Source organism: Saccostrea echinata, unplaced genomic scaffold, assembly GCF_033153115.1.
Source record: "Saccostrea echinata isolate AGI-Se365-2 ecotype Australia unplaced genomic scaffold, CSIRO_AGI_Sech_v1 ptg000002l, whole genome shotgun sequence".
Classification (NCBI taxonomy): Eukaryota; Metazoa; Mollusca; class Bivalvia; order Ostreida; family Ostreidae; genus Saccostrea; species Saccostrea echinata.
Genome location: NW_026889751.1, coordinates 3,828,965 through 3,850,698, shown reverse-complemented (window position 1 = coordinate 3,850,698; position 21,734 = coordinate 3,828,965). Strand labels below are relative to the sequence as shown.

At 33.1% G+C, this 21,734-nt stretch overlaps 1 protein-coding gene across 1 annotated transcript in view; it reads right to left on the bottom strand.

Moving 5' to 3' along the window:
• Positions 1-323: 323 nt before the first annotated feature.
• The window catches only part of LOC133203701 (probable chitinase 10), a 32,283-nt gene continuing 10,872 nt past the window's right edge, over positions 324-21,734 (bottom strand). The window contains exons 12-21 of the mRNA XM_061339472.1: positions 8,046-8,235; positions 7,653-7,905; positions 7,219-7,322; positions 6,758-6,884; positions 5,650-5,838; positions 5,454-5,573; positions 5,208-5,350; positions 2,656-2,771; positions 1,002-1,358; positions 324-589 (exon numbers count right to left, since the gene is read on the bottom strand). Coding sequence (XP_061195456.1) covers positions 393-589; positions 1,002-1,358; positions 2,656-2,771; positions 5,208-5,350; positions 5,454-5,573; positions 5,650-5,838; positions 6,758-6,884; positions 7,219-7,322; positions 7,653-7,905; positions 8,046-8,235 — 1,796 coding nt within the window. The 3' untranslated portion in view covers positions 324-392. The remainder of the gene's footprint in view (positions 590-1,001; positions 1,359-2,655; positions 2,772-5,207; positions 5,351-5,453; positions 5,574-5,649; positions 5,839-6,757; positions 6,885-7,218; positions 7,323-7,652; positions 7,906-8,045; positions 8,236-21,734) is intronic.

Genomic DNA, 21,734 nt, shown 5'->3' with positions numbered 1-21,734 from the left:
TGTAGAATTCTAGGTTCTACTTTAATCCCAATCAACATTGATGTAACTGCCAATTTCAGAATACATATTGTTTCTAGCAGGGGGGACATGCATCGTAATTTATTAATTGTACGTTGTTATATTTCGATATTTGATTTATAAAAGGATCATACAAAATTTTATTGATTGTGTTTAATTTTCTTTCAGAAAAATATTTCTTAGGTTCCTCCTACGTAATCGACCATTGATAAAATGTTTAGTGTTTCTAGAATATTTTATTTTAACGATATAAAAATCAAGCATGTTACAAGTAGTAAGCTACAGTAAAACACGACAAAAACAATTCTCTGAGAGAAAATCAGAAAAAATAATGTCTCTTCAAGTACAAAAGTCCTTTTCTACAGGTCGCCCTTCTATGGCTGGTAATTTTTGCATTCAGGAACTTTGAATGGGTAGTCACAGGCTATGATGGCTTCGTTGAAGACCGTGCCTGGGGGACAGGGCTCGTGGAATCCTAGATTCATGGCACATTGGTAGAACATACCACAGTCCGATGGATCCCTGTAGTGACCGTCCGCCCGGCTACTACAGAAGGCGTTAGCATCAACACCTAATAAAACATTGAATACATTATGTATTACATCTTATATGTTAATGTTGTAGTTTAATCATTATCATTCGCGTACTATAAATCAGTTTTTCGGGAGTGTCCTTTGAACAAGTAATCAGCATGAATTTTTCTTTTGCTATCCATCCCCTTTTTCATGTATCATGGATAGAAGAAGAAAAACTTTTGCGGTAAATACATGTATTTTATTTCATGAGTAAGCAAAGTTGATTTATGCCTTTCTGCATAAAAAGCATGACTTTCTAGAATCTCATGTTCATGTTGCAAATTCCGCAGTATGTTCTCTTTAATTCATTAAATCAAAATCTCATATGTGCAATTTCTATGTCTTCATTTTAGTACTTTGATAAAGATATTTTTATGCTTTTTAAGAATTTTCAATAAAGATATTTACCAATATTTGGAATATTTTGAGCATGTGTGGTCGGAACCGGTGCCTGGGTGGTTGTTTTTGTCACATGTGCATGCGCATGCGTCGTCTTTGGTGGATTGGTTGGAACAGGAGCTTGAGTTGTTTGGTGTGCTTGCTGCTGGACCTTGCAATTCACATTGTATGACCAATCACAGTATTTGGTGGCTTCATTGAACAAAAGTCCAGAAGCACAGGACACCTCGAAACTTTGGGTACCAGCACAAATGAAGTACTGTGTGCAGGAACTTGGATCGGCATAGAAACCACTAACTCTTCCAGTACAGTCAAAGCGACTAGTCGATCCGATGTGATGAGTAGTTTTGACAGATGAAGTAGTAGCTAAGAAAATATTATTTAAATTTTCTATTTATTGATAGAAAAAGAACGCAGTCTGTCTTCGTAAAAGATTTATTTAAGGTTTTATCAGGAAACTTAATACCGATTAAATATGTAACGATGCATGTCCCACAGCTAAGAACACTACTTTATTCTAATGGTATGCTTCTTTATAGGATTTTTAAAAAATGATTTAAATTCTTTGAATTAGTTTAAAAAGTAGTGGAAAAGCAGAAAAGAAATTTTAAAGGAATGAAAATTCCATCGAATTTACAAAATAAAAATTAATTAAAATTATTTTATCTGAAAGGGAAATAAAAATGAGAAACATCAAACAGATACAGTGCGATTTTTTTTATTTGTTTTGTTTTGTATTGTTTTTTTTTTTTTTTTTTTTTTTTTTTGTTTGTTTTGTTTTGTTTTGTTTCGTTTTTTGTTGTTGTTGTTGTTGTTTTTTTACCTACCAATGACACAGTAAAATTAACAAGAAACTAAAACAAATAATGTTCCACAAAAAGAGGAAACATACTCAGATACCTTGACACCATGAACCTTTAACATTTATTTTCAAAACTTTTCATTACTGGTTAAAATTTCATTAAGTAAAATTATCTAAAATTCGATGTAAGTTTCATTTATGTTTTTCATGGTGTAGAGTTCACAGAACATTAATGGGATGATGGAATGACCTGTTTGTTGGGGAAATTATTTGGGGTTTTGTTTTGCATATTTGTTTTTCTTCACACCACATCGGGGTCGATAAAGCAAAATTAAAGAAAACTGGGCTATAGTGGTTTTCGATGCGTATTCTTAAAATTAAGAATTGCTATCTGTTCAATACTGATAATTTGGTTTTTTAAAAACAGGAATCAAAGAAGAGCCTAACAGCTCTGCCTGTGATTATAAAAATTCTCTTCAAAACGTTGGAAACCTTTCAGCAATCTTTTAGATGCTGTATATCTAAAACAGATATGCTGTAAAAATGTATTTCATCATATTTAGACAACCTTTAATTTTAATGCAAGCGCTTCAAGTTTTGGAAATCGTTATCTAAGAGCATTGATTGAATATAAGGAAGGAGAAGAAAAAGGCCAAAGTACAATTTAAGAGATTAATAGTACCTGTTTTTCTTAAAGTTACTTTTACAAACCACAACATTCATTTATAAATAATGAACACATGCGCCGCACATACTGTAGGGGGATATGAAAGAAAATCCAATTCATTTTGGACAAATGCCAACATAATTCGATGTTAAGCAATTTATTCTTACATCAAGACTTTTACTTTTACTTACTACTGGTGGCTGGGGCCTTGGTAGGATGATTATTGACGTGGGTAGTCTGGTGATGTGGTGGCTGTGTGGTTTTGACGGGTGCCATTGTTGGACCAGCAGTTGTTGGGGCATTAGTCAATCTTAATTGAAAATATATGTTTTACGTGAATATTAATTTTTAAAAAAGCTTACTTAGGTAAATTACTCAATAGAATTTAATGGACCACAACAATCACCAGTCACAGTACCATAGCTAATGCTTCGGTAACGCCTCGTAGAAAAATGCTAACGGACGATCAACGGATGCAACAGAGCACAATATGTTAAGGTCAAGATCTAGTAAATGACTTTAGACTAACTTTTTGGTGCTAGATCCATTATGACGTCATAATCATTTTCAACTTTCTTTTTCCCGTACTTTAGGGCTCTAATAAAATTATGTAGAAAATAAAGGATTTTCATGGAATACAATTTGAAATCATATGAAAAGTAATCCCGATACCTATATTCAATTTAATATTATTTTAAAGAAGAGGCCAAGAACATACAAATTACAGTTTTCCGAGAGACTGTAGGCAATCTGGATACATTTCATTTGTCTGATTTGGAAAAAACTCCCGTATTCACGATAGGTTTTCTTAATTTTTTCATTGAAAATGACAGTTTAAAATATGATTTTTCGTCTTATTTGCCTACAAATTATGCCCCGAAACAACTTCTTTGACCAAGCTAAAATTATAAAGCATCATTAAAGGAATTTATTTCTCAAATTTGAGAAATCTATAGGCACCTTTCATTTACTAGATCTTGACCTTAATAATCCGTCGATGAAACTCGTCAAAGCTCAAAGCTTTAGCGATCAGTGTACGGAGTGCGTATCAACAGCACTATCTCTACAAGCAACAGTCAACTAACAGGCTTTCCCGCTTGAGTAACGAATGAGTATCGGTTAAAAAGAGTGTGCAACACGCATGAAAATCTTTTTTGAACGGTAAACTAACGGTCATCCGAAAGGGTGTGGCTGGCGTCCACAACACATCCGATTTATCTGTTTCACAGCCGATATCTCAGATCGAAGTGACATGAACGAAATCAGACTGATCAAATACAGTAAAAGAAGGCTATGAGTTCCATTGAGAACACATGCAAAGACACAGCTTCCTTTGTCTGGTAGTGACCCTTTCAAGCTACACAAACTTTCCACAAGATAGAACCAATATTACTGGATCCTCCGCTAATTAATATACAAGGGTTTCAAAGTCATATATTAGAAATGAGTGAACACACGAAATCACATCCAAATGAACCTGTAAAATTTAAGCAATCCACGAAAATTGACCCCACGAATTTTGATGATTCCACAGTAACATTAAAATAACATTGTGGTTCTGCTTAGGTTTAGAATATATATAAATAGACTGATACATGTCTGACATATAAAATCCTACATAATGATATAGAAAATTGGTGATTTAATTACAAAAAGAGCCAAAATGTCAGAATTACCAGGATTTGTTATAAAACTCGGCTATTGTCTTGGACACCTGTTTATAGCTGTAATTCCCTATATCCGTTTAACAAATTCGTAAAAGTATCTATAGCGAATTCGCAATATACATGATTTCCTTTTTATGAATATCGAATGTGCCCAATAGAAATATTAAATATCAAACCTACCTTGGAGAAGTAAAGTTTTCTGTTTAATAATATTTCAATAATAAGTACAACAAATAATATCAGTTTATACCTGTACACGCTACACAAATGCAAATTTTTATGTGGAAAAAATTAAGTGATTTGAGAAACATGTTGTGTAAGGAAAAAAAAAACTTTCGACAAAATTTTACAAAATGAATCGTTGTTATAACAAAGCAGTTAATCAAGATCTTCAATTCAAAATTGCTGCCTTTTCAATATTATTGATGAAGGAAGTGCGTTAGCATGTATGCGGGAAATCATAGAAGACGAGGTACGCTGTACTTTGTGTACGATTGTGAAAACAAGATTAAATACCTGTCATTACAAAATAGATAGTTAAAACCAGTTGCTTTGAAAGAAGTAATCTAAGAGTAAAATGCTTGCCATTCCTGAAAAAGTATATTGTATACCGAACAGTCTACTTCGTTTTCTCGACGCCATTTTTTGCTTATCAATCTGAACGTAGCGACGGTGTCACGTGATACATTAGGCATTCCTTTCCTGGTAGGAAAATATATAATTACTATTTGACATCTTTATAACGCGTTCGATTTCAACTGTGTTATTTACATTATTTGGTTTACAAAATAAACTGCGTGTAAATAAATTTCCTTTTTAAGTGATGCAGATTAAAGCGTGTATTTTTGAATTTTGAAATTTAAAAAAAATTGTTATAAAAAAATGTAAAATTCGTTATTTTTACTCTGTAAGGGACACAAAATCAACTCGCTTTAGGCAGAAATTCTTTATATCAGATTTAACCGTAACTGTAAAGAGTGTTGCCGGGAACCCAAAAGAGCCTCGCCATATCCGTAAATTTGCTATATCCACGTTCGTACTAAAAGTTTGTAGAGAAGCTTTTAAATTATTATACTTACTGTTGAGGTTGTCCAGCCTTCAATTCGTCATTGATAGCACGAAGGAGAGGGTACTTCCCATTTCCACAACTTCCGCTAAAATCATCGAGATCCAAAGCCCAAACCATGATACCACCGACACCTTTACTTTTGACAAAGTCAACCTACATAAAAAGTCGCAATGAGAACTTCAAATGTAAGTCATTTTTAACCTGTGCATCTGTAATATTCTAAAGTGTCATTTTTAAACAATATTGATTTTCTTACCTTATATTTCAAGCTTTGTGGGTCATCGTAGCCAATCCACTGATCACCTTTGACGACATAAGGTACCTCCATTTCAGGAATCCAATGACGTGTACCTCCACTTTTCAGCATCTCACAAATCTACAGAGAAGAAATAACAAGCAAAGTGATCATAAACTAAAAATTAGAAACGGGAATTATAATTCCTGATTCTAACCTCGTAGTAAGCCAGAAATCCCGCCTCCCTGGTGTATCTTCCAGCCTGTCCGCCATTGCCTCTGTCAGGAGCGAACAGTCCATTGTTGCTGGCACTGGCGAGTGTGAAGGAACGTCCATAGAGTGGCAATCCTACGTTCAACTTGTCAGCTGGGGCTCCCTTCTGCAGCCAGTAGTTTACTGCCCATTCCTAACAATGTATATACGTGTGTGTAAATATGTGGAGATAACGAACAGTATTCGAGCTCAAAAGTCCATTAAACATTACAAAATATGAGCAGAGCAAACACGGACCTCTAAGACATCAGAGGTGGGATCAGGTGCCATGGAGGAGTGAGCATCCCTTGCCGACCGGTCACACCCGCCGTGTGCTCCTTGTCATGATCGGGAAATAACGGAAAAATCCGTCGACAATTCAGTGTGTAAATAATGGCCTAACAATTAGTATGAAAAAGTCAGTCAGCATTTGACTAAATGCTAGATTGTATTTGCTGACTAGGTCATTATATCGACCATAGAACTTAGGAAATGATGACTTTAAACGAGACTGCTGATATTCTTGCTTCATCAACTTGTTTGTCAATAACTTGCCTTCTTTTAGAAATTGTTCATATGTAGAACATGCTCTGGCGTATCGAATCAACTGAGAGATATAAACGCCGTATGCAGGTGATAAGGGTATATTGCTGCATAAGTAAGGGAAGTTGACGATTGAAAAGTTAAAGTCATCACGTTTATCATAAAGCTTTGTTGTTAGATTACCATTAACGTCTTTTTCTGATAAAATATCCAAATATGAAACAGACTCTATGGTAACCTTTATCTCAAGCTCAGTGGGATATATCGTGTCGACATAAGAATGGAAATAACCATTGTTAATTGACAATACATCGTCGATATATCTAAATGTCGAGTTGAAGTATATATATAAGTATATAATTGAGATAGCAAAAATGGATTTATTTGCCTTCATCATGTTGGCGAGTTTAAAAAGAGAGCCCCATACTATATAATTTGCTCAGCTCTTTGATATTCCATTCAATTATTTACTAATTATGTGCTAAAAATGTTCGAGCTTTTCAAGTTTCTAAAGTGTTTTGTAGACTCACGACATTAAGATATGTTTCATTTCCGGTCTCCTGGGGATGAGCTTTCAGAGGAGCATTGTGATTGGTTTTATCCTCCCAGCCTCCTCCGTGTAAGTCGTATGTCATCAAGTTAATCTCATCCACATATCTTCAAATTCAGATTTATCACAGCATTATAAAAAGGTACTAAATATATACGAAGTAAACTGATTCTGAAAGTCAGTTTTACTGTTAAAAATTCTAAAGTTTTCCTAGAAAAAATACAATAAAATAAACCCACGGGAAAATGTTGATCAGTTCTTTCGTAGATTTGGGGGGGGGGGGTAACATGATTTGAATAGAATGTACTTAAATGAAAACACAAAATATGTGTTTGAATCATCTCATGCAACTTAATAGAGTGTTGCCAATTGAAGAAATACCATTTCTTAAATATCATTATCAGTTTAATTCAGATTGACCGAGTAACTTTGAATATATACTTGGAAACGGCAGGGACGTCATATCCGGTGTCGATATTACTCTTTCCTGCAGGCACAGCACATGTCAACATTAAACCCTGGGGTGAGAGTGTTTCGTGAAGGATCTGCGATAAAAAGAATTAATATTATGCACATGAGCACTTTCATTAAAAAAAAAAAAAACTATATCTCTATCTTATCCGTCATGTAAATGAGATATTTGCTCATTGACAAGCATAATTAATGCAAGATACATCAGTTCCTCTAATGAGTGAAAAAGTTTTCTTCAACTTTATCGTAATACATGCTTGGTAAAGGAAATGTATCTACAATTTACAAACTTCTGTTTTCCAGAACAATGCTTTGCATATTTTATAGATTTAATTATTGAACCTCTTATTTTACGTAAGATTTAACTAATTAAGAAAATAAATAGTAAATGAAAAGTTGTTTACCTTCATCAACTCTACATAGTTTTGTTTGTCTTGTGGGGGACTTCCTCTGTTTGCAGGGTATTCCCAATCTATATCCAGACCATCAAAGCCGTGCTTCTTAAGGAATTGTACAGAAGAGGTGGCGAAATCCCTTCTACCCGCAGCAGTAGCCACCATTCTTGTAAATGGAGCGGACCCCATGTTCCATCCACCCACAGCTAGCAGTGTCTTTAGAGAGGGGTTCTGTTGCTTGAGTTTGTTGAAGCGTTCATACCTATCATAAAAATAAAGTTTTTATATATGATTTGTTATTAAAGAGATAAAAAGTTGTCATAACAATAGATATCTTTTCTGGATAGAAAAATACATTATTTCGCTCGTAATTTAATAATATAGAAAAATACATTTTCATACATTCCCTTCATCCATGGAGTGCTCTCATCATTCCACTCAAATGGTGCCAGATGGTTTCCGTTCATTTTAGCAAACGCATAGATGACATGTGTACAGAGCGTAGGATCAACATTCTCTGGGTAGAATTTCGCGGGTCCATTCCTGTACTGTGCCCAGTTAGTATAGTAACACACCCGTCGATATCCCACGGCTGTAAACAAGAATAACAAAATATACTACTTTCAATGATATCTATCATATTAACATAACAAAAAAAATCATAAAAACAGAAATCGAATAAAATGAATTAAATGATTTTAGAATTACCAGAACTGAATGCCAGGGCAAGCAACGGAATAAGAGTTTTTAACATCTGAAAAATAGTAGCTGATATTAGTATTTTTAAATCCATTCTAAAGGCCTATTACCTTCATGAAAATAAAACTGATGCATATAAAAATGAGGAGCACATACAATATTGACAACGGGCAATAAACGGGGAAAATAAAAAAAAAAAAAAAATGAAAATAAAAAAAATGAAAAAAAAAAAAAACACAATCAAAATAAACAAATAAATAAATAAATAAATAAAATGGGTAAAAAATCAACACCAATAATGAATTTTAAAAAAAGCAAAACTAAAATGATAATTATTACAATAAATGTAAATAAATAAATAAATCATAGATGAATAAATAAATAAGAACGATATTTGTCAAAATCATTAACCTCGAAGATATTTTTTTACTGACAGAGAATAACTTCCAATACTTATTTTGAAAAAAAAGAGTGACTCAACTTAGATCATGTTACCTTTGGCCGCTAAAATATCAAATACGACTTTGGATGTGCCTCTGCACTAGTTATACGTCTTGTTATAATATAGAGTTAATCTATTAACTGTCGAACAACTCAAAAGTTTCCCGTCGCTCTGATAACGGAGCTTACTATCTGAGACAAATGTTAAGATGCCTTCTGTGCTATTTGTCTGCGAATTAGAGATGTGACCCTTCTATTTTTCATTATTTACATTACGATTACATATGGGAAATATTTCGATGTCCTTATTTGAAATCTTGTGTTTGTAAATTACATTTGAGATCTCAAGTCCACTTAGGATCCTTAAAATCTAGCCGAAGATTGAAATATTTTATACTGAGGAATAAACTTGTCAATCATCCCAGGCTATTCGTTTCTTTATTTAACTATTGAAGTTTTTTTTAAGTGACATTATCAAGGTTTCTGCTTTACTTTTGAAAAATAAAAATAAAAAGCAAGATTAATCAATTTCATAGGTATGACCTTCTGTATATGTATTGAAAATTGTACATAAAAACATCTGAAATGATTATTCTTTGCAGTGATACACAAAATTGCAAACATCAAATATTAAGGATAAATTTAAACTACATTATCAAGTACGAGTCATAAGATCTACATTAATGCCGTAAACTTTATCATTAAGTTGCGATTTGCCATTAGTAGTTGGAAAGTGAAGTGCCTAAACATTCTCTCACTTATCATTACTGAGTGGGATTCGATCCATTATTTCGTCACTGCTTTATCTAATTTTCTTTAAAATCCCAAAATGCTAGGAGCAATGATAGAATTAAAAGCGTTTGATGACCATCAACTGTCTTGGGAACTTTAATTTTATTGCCTTTTCTGATTCGTCGTATTATCGTTGTTAATGTTCTAAATAAAAAGTTCATGATCTCCAGTATGAGATAACATGTAAAGTTGTATGTGTTGTCGGATTGTCATAAAAGGGAAGTATCAATGTATCTTAAGACAAAATATATAAATTCATTGCTTTTTTATGGTGGAATACAATAATTTATATAGGGAATAAAATTGACATTTTTACAAATTGTTATTTACACTGTGAAAATAACAAAAGTGTTATTTTGACCGTGAAAATAAAAAAAAAATGCGGGGAATCTCTCCACCCTTTCATGAAGAGTGTAATAGAAAATTCTCCCTATAGATAGTGAATAGTTTAACATGACACAAGCTTAAACTGCCAACTGCAAAGGTTTCTCCACATTGCTCAAAGTCATATTTTACAATTTCAGTCTCGCAATAAATTGCTTGGGTATGCTCAGCTACGTCGTCACAGTTATAGGCGACTGGGGCAAAAGTAAAGACCAAAGAAAACGATTAAATTGAAATGTCAATGTTTTGTAGTTGGATATAGAATGTATTTGACGCGTAAGACAGGAAAAACAAACTTTGAATAGATCTTCTTGTCAATATTCACAGTAATAATTTCATGAAAGTCTATAAATCTCACACTTTATCTGCAATTTAGGTATGCACAGCAGTATCCCAAATCTCGATCTAATATCTCAAAGTTATCAAAATAAGATCATTTAAAGGTTATAAATCTTCCAAAAGTCGTCAAATGAACTAAATTTCAATCGATTTGCAATTTTTATAAGAGAATACTACAAATATATAATATATCAAATATCTTTTAATGTGTATTCCCCAAATACTTGGCCCCCAACGCCCACCCCCTCCCCAGGGAGTTGACGGATAGACGGAGATAAAACCTAGTGTCCACTACCCCCACTTTACTGGTAGAAGTATCTGTATAATGCTCATACTAATCCAGGTATTTTGACTCAGTGATATCGATATCATGTGCCCAATGCAGCCCACAATTCGAAACAAACTCATAATACTATTTTATATTACATCCTTAATCATTTTGTGTTTGTTACATTATTTCAGAGGCTGAATTATTGTAAAGTTAAATATTTAAGCTAAAATTTACTAAGTGTGTTTCCTATGTATTTATTTTCATTACTAAGCGTACTTGTATTAAGAAATCAAATATGGTGAATGCCCAAGGACATAATTATTTGTATCTGTTGATCAAGAATCTACATCGCTATGGGAGCCCCATGGAGATTGTTTCATGATGTCCACAATTTCAGCATGGGGAAACAACCTTGATTAAAGCTGACACCCCTTGACATTCATTAATCTTAAATATGACGACACCCTTTGGGATTTTACTGATAATAATCCAAAAATCAACTTACGATAACACTCCTCGACAATACCAATATTTGAATAGCTTTGGCTTATCTGTAAAATTGTTCAATGACTTTCTGTATTATCGCTTATCGTCAACAATAACAAGTGCCCCTTGAGAGATAAACAGGAACTTATTCTGACGAAGTTTTGACATATTAACTCATCTATTTCAAGCTTATTTGGTTAAATTTTTAAGTGGATGCTATATCATGCTTGTTTGCAAAAGGCATATTGCGAAACAACAAGTAATATACGTGTAGGCATATTCCCTTTCTTGTACTATAAAATGAAGAACAGGCTTTTTAATTTGACATAGACAAGAGCGTCATTAATAAACTTCCATATCTTTGGATTTCCTCATTGACAATATCTGCATAGTCTTTTGAGACCAGGTCTTCAATTATTCTGTTGGAATTAGGATGGGGACTAATTGTGCTCCCTTATTAGCCTACCTGTTTTTATATTCTTATGAAAAGGATTTCATTCGTAAACTTCCACTTCAGAAGAAACTGGTCACAGTAGCCTAGTGGTAGTGGGGGAGCTGGATTCGATTTTCGTTCGCCGCGCCGCGTCAAACCTAAGACGTAAACATAGGTAGTGACTGTTTCTTCGCCAAGCTCCCGGCACTAGAAGTGAAAGTCATGGGTCTTTCGGATGAGACCATTAAACGAGGTCTCGTGTCATGGTAGGCGTTGGCACAATAAAGAACCCTCACAGCTCAATGGTCCTGAGTGCCAAATAGGTCTAAATTTGAAGCCCTTCACCGGCATACGGTAACTTCTCTATATAAGTGAAAAATTGGGACGTTAAATAACATACAATCAATCAATCAATCAATAAATCCACTTCAGATGAAAAATAATGCTTTGACATTCCTTACGACATTTAGTTATATTGACGACGTTTTACCAGTTAACAATAGTTATTTTCATTCTTATGGCCACTCGAAATATCCTAGTGAAATGATATAAGGAGATAACTAACAGTAATCAAGGTCAAAAGTCAAAATTCCATTGAAACAAAACAAATCTGGAGCAAAGCAAACGCGGACCTCTCCATTGAAACAAAACAAATCTGGAGCAAAGCAAACACGGACCTCTAAAAATAACAGAGATGGTGTCAAGTGCCATGGAGGAGTAAGCATCCCCTGTCGACCGGTCACACCCACCTTGTGCTCCTTGTCATGATTGGGAAAAATTTGTAGACAACTCAATGTATAAATAATGGCCTAACAATTAGTATGAAAAATGTCAGTCAGCATTCGACTTAATGATAGTTTGTATTTGCTGACAAGGTACATGTATTGATTATAGAACTTGCAAAATTATGACTTTAAAAGAGACTGTTGATATTCTTGTTTCATCAACTTGTTTGTCAATAGCTTGTCTCGTTTTAGAAATTCTTAGTACGTATAGAGCATGCTCCATCGTATCGAATCAACATGAAGACATAAACCCTATATGCAGGTGATAAGGGTATATTGTTACGCAAAATGGGGAAGTTGACGATAGAAAAGTTAAAGTCATCACGTTTATCATTCCATTCAATTCTGTTGTTAGGTAACCGTTAACGTCTTTTTCAAGTAAAATGTTCAAATATAAAACAGTGTTAGAATCTTTGATATCTTTTATTTCAAGTTCACAGGGATATATTGAGTCGACATTTGAATGGAAGTAACTATTGGTAATTGACAATACGTCGTCGATATATCTAAGTGTCGATTTGAAGGCCACAGCAAGTGTTTTCTTTTAATGTTTAAGTTATTTGATAAATTCTACTTCATATGAATACAAAAATAGGTCTTCTAATAACGGGGTGCAATTGATACCCAAGGAAATTCCGACAGATTTGGTAGACCTGATCTCCAAAAACTACATAGATATTGTCAGAAACTCAAGCATCTTTTTTATATCAACATTGGAGTACTTGTGTGTACAATCAGAATTTTTTTTAAACCAAATAAATTTGCAAATGAACAATGCCAAGTTAAATGAAATTACGAGTACTATTTTTATTGAAAAAGCAGCTGACATTTATCGTGAGGAATGATTGTATAAAGTGTTGAAAAGCCGTAAGTTTTAATGTTATTGATTTTGGTAAAATTTTGTGATTTCGAATTTTCTCAACGTTCCTTGGAGTTTTTAAGTATCCACATCTGATTTACACCACTTCTCGAATATATTCTTGTACATTACTCCTGAAGTTTCTCTTTCATTGCTGTTAATATTTTAGTGAAGAGTAAAGAAAGAGGCTTGGTAGAACAATTACTAGAACCTGCTTTGTATCTTTGTAAGGATTGTTATGAAGTTTATTAGGAATCCAGTGAAGGTATAGTAATTCAAATTCATTTTGATTGTTGGGAATATTAAAAATATTTAAAACTGACATATGATTTTGAAGAATTTCCTCCTTAGAAATTAAAAAATAAATATCACAGAGTCTACCACATCCATTTCATATTTGGATGTATTACTGACTATAAACGTTAAAGGCCAACTAACAACTTAACTATAAGACAAACTGGACGACTTCCGCCTTTCCATCTTCAACTTCTCTTATTTATGTAGTAACTTTCGACTATCACTTTCATATAGCATTCACGTTTCTCAGCTAATTCGGTACGTAAGAGCATACTCTGAAAACGCTCAATTTTTAAAACGAGCCAGGCTTCCTTGTTTGACACCGTTTGCAAATAGAACCCGTCACTGGGTCATATTTTGACTGATATTTTTATATCAATTTGCCAGTCCATTATTTAAATAATAATTTTGACTTTGTAATACTTCCTTTACCTGATCCATAGAAGAGGGCCCATGGCGGGTGTGACTTGTGTTGCTTTCATAGCCTCTTTATTTTATACCAACATTCGGAAGTTCAAGCTACCCAAAATTGCCCTTAATACCATGATACAATTTAAGTTTGGAATTTATTAAAAAATAGATAAACCTTATTGAATTTACCATCCTTTTTGGAAGAAAAATTAAGAAAATAATTTAAAAAAAAAATAATTTAAACTTGTGTAATTTAAACTTTAAGGTTGAAAGTCTATTAAAGTTGGAGGCGATTGCTAAACAGTGTCAAAAACACATACTTGACAGATAAAACTTTAAAATTGTCTTTCTGAGTGTATTTTAACGTAGTTAAAAGATCGAAGATCAGACATTTATAAACAGTAGTAAATCTTATTTTGCGGAAGATATTGAGATTTATTAATTTATTATGATTTTCGAAAGATCAGTGTTTTAAAAATAAGGAAAATAAAATGAAGAAACAAACTGAATTTAAAAATCTAAATATTAATTTGTATACACAATCACTTTACTAGCGTACTTTTATGCAATAACATTCAAAGAAGTCTAAATGAACAAAAACGGAGGCATTTTTGGATATCTACTTGGAATAGAATGACAAAAGGTATTATACTATGTAGTATAAAACCCAAATTACTTGTTATTGTATAATTATGTTATTATTTCCCACTCAGAAAATAATTTTATTGGAAATCTACATCTTCTTGTGAAAATGAGCCATAATACAAATATTTATAAGTTTTAGTTGCCCGCGTGGCGCAGTGGTTAGAGTGTTTGATCTAGAGTCTCTGAGTAAGATCCGTACATCACGGGTTCGATTCCTACTGCGGGACGTGGAGACCGTATAAAGACCGTATAAACCGCGGTCCGGTGCTGGCACGAAAATGATCCCTCACTATTCAATGGCCCTTAGTGCCAAGTATAATTTTAAAATTTGCAGCCCTACACCAGCATATGGTGGCGTCTCAATATGAGTGAAACATCATTCTCAAAAGGGACGTTAAACAAACAAACAAACATTTTTTTTAATTCTTTATTTAAGAATGAATGACGAGAAAATAGATAAATAACGACAGGTAATCGAATCACAAATGCATTTCTGCTAAGCTTTCTTCAGTTCAGCAGTTGATGTGCTCAATTCAGCTCAATACAATGACTGAGCACTCTGAGCTCACAATTCCTCAGTAATGCTAAGTTTTGCTCAGTAAGCTAAGTATCTGACCCCCTACATAAAGGATTAACTATAAAGCACAGCCTAAGACGAGGAAGGTTCTAATTTAATAACGCGTGACTTATTTTGTCATTTCTTAGCATACTTTTGTCGTTTTCATACCTCGCCACTGAACTTTGAAGGTCTATACTCTTTAATATACCTTTGTTGCAAATAAAATTAACTTAAAAAAGATAGTTATTTGCAAAATTACACTTTGGTTTTCACGTTCTTTAGTAAAATGGGGCCCAGATAATCTTTGTCTTTTACATGCAGTTGCCATGAATGAGATAATTGAATTAGGTAATTGCATGTCATTAGCTATGACGAACGACTTTTTTTTTTCAAATGAAATTGTACTTCATCTCAAGTCTTTGAGAATCGAAAACGAAGTAAAAATACTTTTATAGAGTTTGGGAAGATTTTTCGGACTCAGAATTACCGAAATTTGTCATAGAATTGGGAACTTACTGACGTAGTGAATCATAGTACGGGTATTAGACATTGTTTGGGAAAATATGATGATTGTACCATATCTTTTTACCGAAATCCGAGCCTGACGAAATTTTTTTATATGAAGTACATGAAGCTTTGAAGGTCGTGTTGGAAAACATCCAAATTCCCTAGAGATGGGGAATGATTTTTGTTTTCATAGGATTGACATATCACAGACATTGACTGTGAAAATAGGATGATGGTACCAATGTCTTTGTAGAATATTTTCCTTCAGTTCGGATATAGAAAACTAGGCGTAGTACAATCGCCATATTTTCATAGACGATTTCTGTAACAAATACCATTATCCTAAAAAAAAGTGTCTTTGGTAGGGGATGTCGATATTTTCTTCTCAATCTGCAAAGCACACGGCGGGTGTGACCGATCGACATGGATTGCTTACTCCATGACACCTGATCCAAACTCTGGTCCGTGTTTGCTCTGTCCAAATTGGTATTGTTTAAATGTGCTTTTGAGGTTTATTACTGTTTGTTATTTTCATATTCATTAATAAGCACTGTGTTGTATACTAATTTCTGGAATTGATCTCACTGGAAACGATATCATCATATCCTTCACAGTCAACATCTAGCCAAATACCATAATCATTAGGAAAAAACAGTCTCTCTCTCTCTCTCCTCCATATATATATATATATATATATATATATATATATATATATATATATTATATATATATATATATATATATATATATATATATATATATATATATATATATATATATATGTATATGTATAAAGAATTGTTGTTAAATGTGCTTTATAAATAAAACTAATTCATTACAATGTGTATCGGTAACGATCGTATTTGTAAATGAAGATATTAATAACATTTCCAAATTGATACTGAAGAATTTTCCCATCGCATTTAATCACAACATTGCAATGTTAAGTCATTCATATGGCAGTGTTTGTGATTTAGGATCTTTCCAGCTACACTTTGCACATTGTCATAAATATATGGCCAAGCAATCGGAGGAATATTGAAGCTTAATAATATTTGTACCTGCCATTGTCAACTTTGAAGTTCTAATGATAAATAACACAAACAAACGAACTCCCCCCCCCCCCAAATCGGCTAAATATCTGATAAAGGATGACGCCTGTTTTTGGGTCTTTTTCGGTTGCTTCTCTTGCTTTTATATCTAAACCTTGTCTCACTTTTGTATGTTTATGAAAGAATACTGTCAATTTGGAACCACATTTAAATCTTAAAATGATTTTAGACTGTGATACAATAAAATGATTCAGTGTTTTTTGTCCTTACTGCTTTCCAAATATAGTGAATTTACACTTACCTGCCCTTGATTGAACATTAGATATGCATGAGAGGTGGAGCTAACATTGTAAAAATGGGTCTAAAATTAGACTTGATAAATAACAATGACATGTTTGGAAAAGCGAACGCGATCACTCTTTCCAATCTCCATCTACATTCTGTATGGCTCAAATACACTTCTGACAAAGGTTTCAAAACGAAATTAACAATATGAGCACGTCAATGTAATTAAAGCAGATTTTATATCAATGCCAGATGACTTAACGTGTTCGAACACAGTGTCCTAGTTAGCACAAAACATGCTACATGTACCATACAAGTCACGTGACGGAATTTAGTATTCACAAAGTTACCTGAGGTAAGAAATCGCGTGGTGAATTATGATATTCAATATGTCACAATCCTTGGTTACAACACAGAGAGCGAATGTAAGAAGAAGCAGTTTTTTTTCTCTTTTTAACCATGAGCGCATGTTTGTCTATTAATCTCCTTCTGACACATTATTATTTATGCAAATATACAACTACTGTTAAACGTAGAACAATAGATAAACATGCGCTGACTATGTATAAAGTCAGCAAAAAAGTGGGCGTCCTCATTATCGAACGGAGATTCAAGAAATTGTGATGACCCCTGCCTTTGAAAACAGATTCGAACTTTTATTAAACGTAATTACATAAAGTTGTAGATTGGATGTTGACCATTCTTGCAATGAAAAGAAAAATGCTTGTTTTGAAAGTTTATTTTGTCGCAAATTCCGCATGTCCTTAAGTGCAGCCATCCTTTATGTTCATATACATTTAGATAGCTTGAATAAGGGTGGAAATTTCGTAAGATTTCGAATAATGTCATAAGATGTGTGCAAAAAATTTATAGAGTTGTAAAGAAATTTGCACAAAGTCACATATCTAAATATCAAAGAAAGTATACGTTTTTGGAAATGAAAAATATAAGCAGTGCAGGAGCACTAAATTAAATAAATTAGATAAGATAAGATTAGATTAGATTAGATTAGATAAATTTTTCTGTTCGAGTGGGCGGGGCTTATCCAAATAATTGAGGGCAAATAATTTTCAAAGTTATCCCCTCCCCTTTTTTTCATTTGTTAGTTTGTGTACATCATCGAATTCTCTTTTTGCTGAAAAATGGTTGAGAAACTGCCTACTCAGCATAAAGCCCCTAACAATCAATCAATCGAATCTATTTCAGAACCAGCCTTGACAAACCTTATGAATGCCCTGTCGCCAATTGTTATTAAAGTCTTAAGGACTGAGTGCTTACGACCTCTTTTTACGACTTGTCTTGCATATTTAGCAATTTTTTATATTTAAGGTAAAATTCTACGTGTCTACCTTGTGTTCCAATGTTATCAAAGCAAATCTGATAATCCCATAGAATGGCACCTTGGCAGTAGAACATGATCTAAATATTTTCGAGTTCTACTGTACAGTATTAGTACAGTTATCCTAAACTCACATGTTAAGTGATGGTCAATTTTTTTTGTCATTTAAATAATTAAAACAAATCATTTACTAAGAAGCCCAAGTAAGACATACCTTTGCATGCTCATTTTTATACAATATGTTTCAAAGTACACATCTCTCATTTAGCAGCCAAATTTTAACAAAAAGAATCCCGATTTCAATTTTTATTACGTTATGCCTTAAAACATATTATATTAGAACTTATGAAAACAAAAAAGTATTTACTAGCTAAGAAATTTTCAATATAAAACATAAACAAATTGATGCTAAATCTGCTCACGTCCTTCAGAATACCTTTCAAATTTCCCAAAATCTGAATTGTTTACATGCCATTTTTTCTTTTCTTTTATATACTATATCTAAGGTTAACAGAGAAAGATATTTGAACATAGTTGACAGCAAATATTTTGCATAACACTCTCTTGAACATGTATACCCCATATCTTGGTGTTGACAAGTTTCCTTGGAAATTTTGAAAATATAGTAAATGTGAAAGCAGGTAGTCTTAAAATCAAGAAAAATAGAACACAATACATTTTTTTTTAAATACTGAAATTTTGGGCCTTAAATACACTTAGAAAACGGGAAAGGAAAGAGGGCTGGCTCTTTTTTTCCCCTCATATTTCTATTTATGCCCCCGTAATCGAAGATTCGGGGGCATATAGTTTTTGCCCTGTCCGTCTGTCTGTCTGTTTGTGTGTCTGTCTGTTTGTCCGCAAAATTTTAACCTTGCCCATCACTTTTGAATGTTGAAGCTATGGCTTTCATATTTCACATGTATATTCCATGTGACAAGATCTTTCTTCGGGTACCATCATATTTGACCTTTTACCTTGACCTTAGAGTTTGACCCACTTTTGCAAAATTTTTTGAGACTTTAAATTTAGCCATAACTTTTGAACAGCTGGAGCTTGGGCTTTCAAACTTCACATGTATATTTCTTATACCAAGACCTTTCTTTGGATTTGAACATCTTTGACCCTATGACCTTGACCTTGGAGTTTGACCTACTGTTGAAAAAACTTTAACCTTGGCCATAACTTTTGAACACTTTACGCTTGGTCTTTCATACTTAGCATATGTACTCCTTGTGACAAGACCTTTCTTTGGATACCAACAACTTTGACCTTTTGACCTTTACCTTGGAGTTTGACCTACTTCAATTTTGAAAAATTTTAACCTTAGCCATAACTTTTGAACAGTTAGTACTAGGGCTTTCATACTTCACAAGTTTAATTCTTGTGACAAGACCTTTCCATGGATACCATCAACTTTGACCCTTTGACCTTGACTTTGGAGTTTCACCTACTTTTGAAAAACTTTAGCCTTGGCCATTACTTTTGAACTGTTGGTGTTAGGTCTTTCATACTTCACATATGCATTCCTTGTGACAAGGCCTTCCTTTACATACCATCAACTTTGACCCTTTGACCTTGACCTTGGAGTTTGACCTACTTTTGAAAAAACTTTATCCTTCGCCATAACTTTTCAACGGTTTGTACTAGGGCTTTCATACTTCACAGGTATATTTCTCGAGACAAGACCTTTCTTTGGGTACCAACACTTTTGATTTCTTGACCTTGGAGTTTGACTTGCATTTGAGAAACTTTACCCTTCGCCATAAGCTGCCACACGGGGGCATCAGTGTTTCACAAACACATCTTGTTTCTTCTGTTTTTCTTCTTTTTGTGGTGTGTGTGTTTTATTGATTTATTTTTTATCATTTTTATTTTAAATCCCCCATATAAAACCAAAGGAGACTACATGTTTTCTCTCCGTTAGTCCGTCTATTTTAACGCACACACAATTATAATTTTCTTTACCTGAAATTACACAGACAGTCATGTTTACATTTTGATGCAAGGGCTTTTCGTGCTTTCTCTACAGTCTTCCAATGAGATGCGATGGTTTAGCAAACTTGCCTTTTTGAATTGTTTATTATTATCTCAAAAATAATGTGTTTTTTAACATTGGAATAGTCTAGACAAAGTGATAACTGAAGTTCACAAGGCGTTCACGGGCCGTGGTTTTACGCATCCTGTGAACTTCCAGCAATCACTTTGTCTAAGTTATCCCAATAATTGTAAACACGTAATTTTTGAGATTTTGATTAAACGTATAATTCCCCGTCGCCAATTGTTACCAGAAGTCTATACTGACTTATGTAGCTTTTTTTACGGTTTGACCTTAAGTTCAAGTTCAAGTTCTTTATTTCTTTGCGTCATACGACACATCAGATTACATATAGTAATAACTAAACCAATATACAATATTATAAAATATAACAATATGAGAGTGAGCATAATCAATAAATAGCAAGTAAACTATGTAGGACGTGTTTTTAACAGGCGACTGTAATTATAAAACACTAAAAATTTACAAATGTTTCATTCTTCTAATGGAAGCTTGATATAAATATTTTCTAAGGTTACAAAGTTCCTTTATATTTTGTACACTTAGAAGTTGAATTAATTTCCAAACACTGGATTTCTTATAATAATACTTTTTCAAATACTTCGATCTAAGGTCATGATAAAAAGGACATTGTAAAATAAAATGAAATTCGTCTTCAATAACATTCAAAGAGCACATTTTACATAATCTTTTTTTTTTTAAATTTCATTAACATATCTACCAGTTTCAACATTTAGATTATGGGCAGATAGTCTAATTCTAGCAAATTGTATTTTGTACATATGATTAATAGGTTTACGCAAGTAATATTGTACACCAAAATTATCAACCAAATGTTGGTATAACGGACCTTAAGAAACCAGATAGTAATTTCATTTCGTTTTAAAGTCAAATCTTTCTTTTATAATTGCTTTAGTTTCTATGTACATTAAAAAAAACAACCTTGCCGTACGTATCTTTATAAAAAATGATATTAATTATGATCATCTTGTCCTCACTCTACCAAATTCTAATTTAGTGAAGCATCCTGAGAAGAAATAAGAGCTATCATTTAAAACAACCCAAGAATTTAAATTCCATTGGTTACAATTCCAAACTTTATAATTCCTCCAAATTTTCACTTTTTTTAATTAAGATTTATTGATTCACCATAATGCTCTATCTGACGGAAGGATATCGAAAGTATTTATCATCTTTTTTTGAATGTCCTCTAGTACAAGAACTTTGGTTAAAGATTGAGGAATGGATCTTGCAGAATCTGAACAGGTCCGTTTGTTTTGATAGGCAATCACTTTAATTCCATCCCCTCTTTCTTTCTCTCTTTCTAAAGTTTCACACTAATTTAGAAATTGTCTCCATTAATTTTGTTTGTCTTGTACATTTGTATGTATTTGTGCAATTTGTGTGAAAGTACAGTTTAAATTAAAAATGATATCCAAAAAACTCCGTAT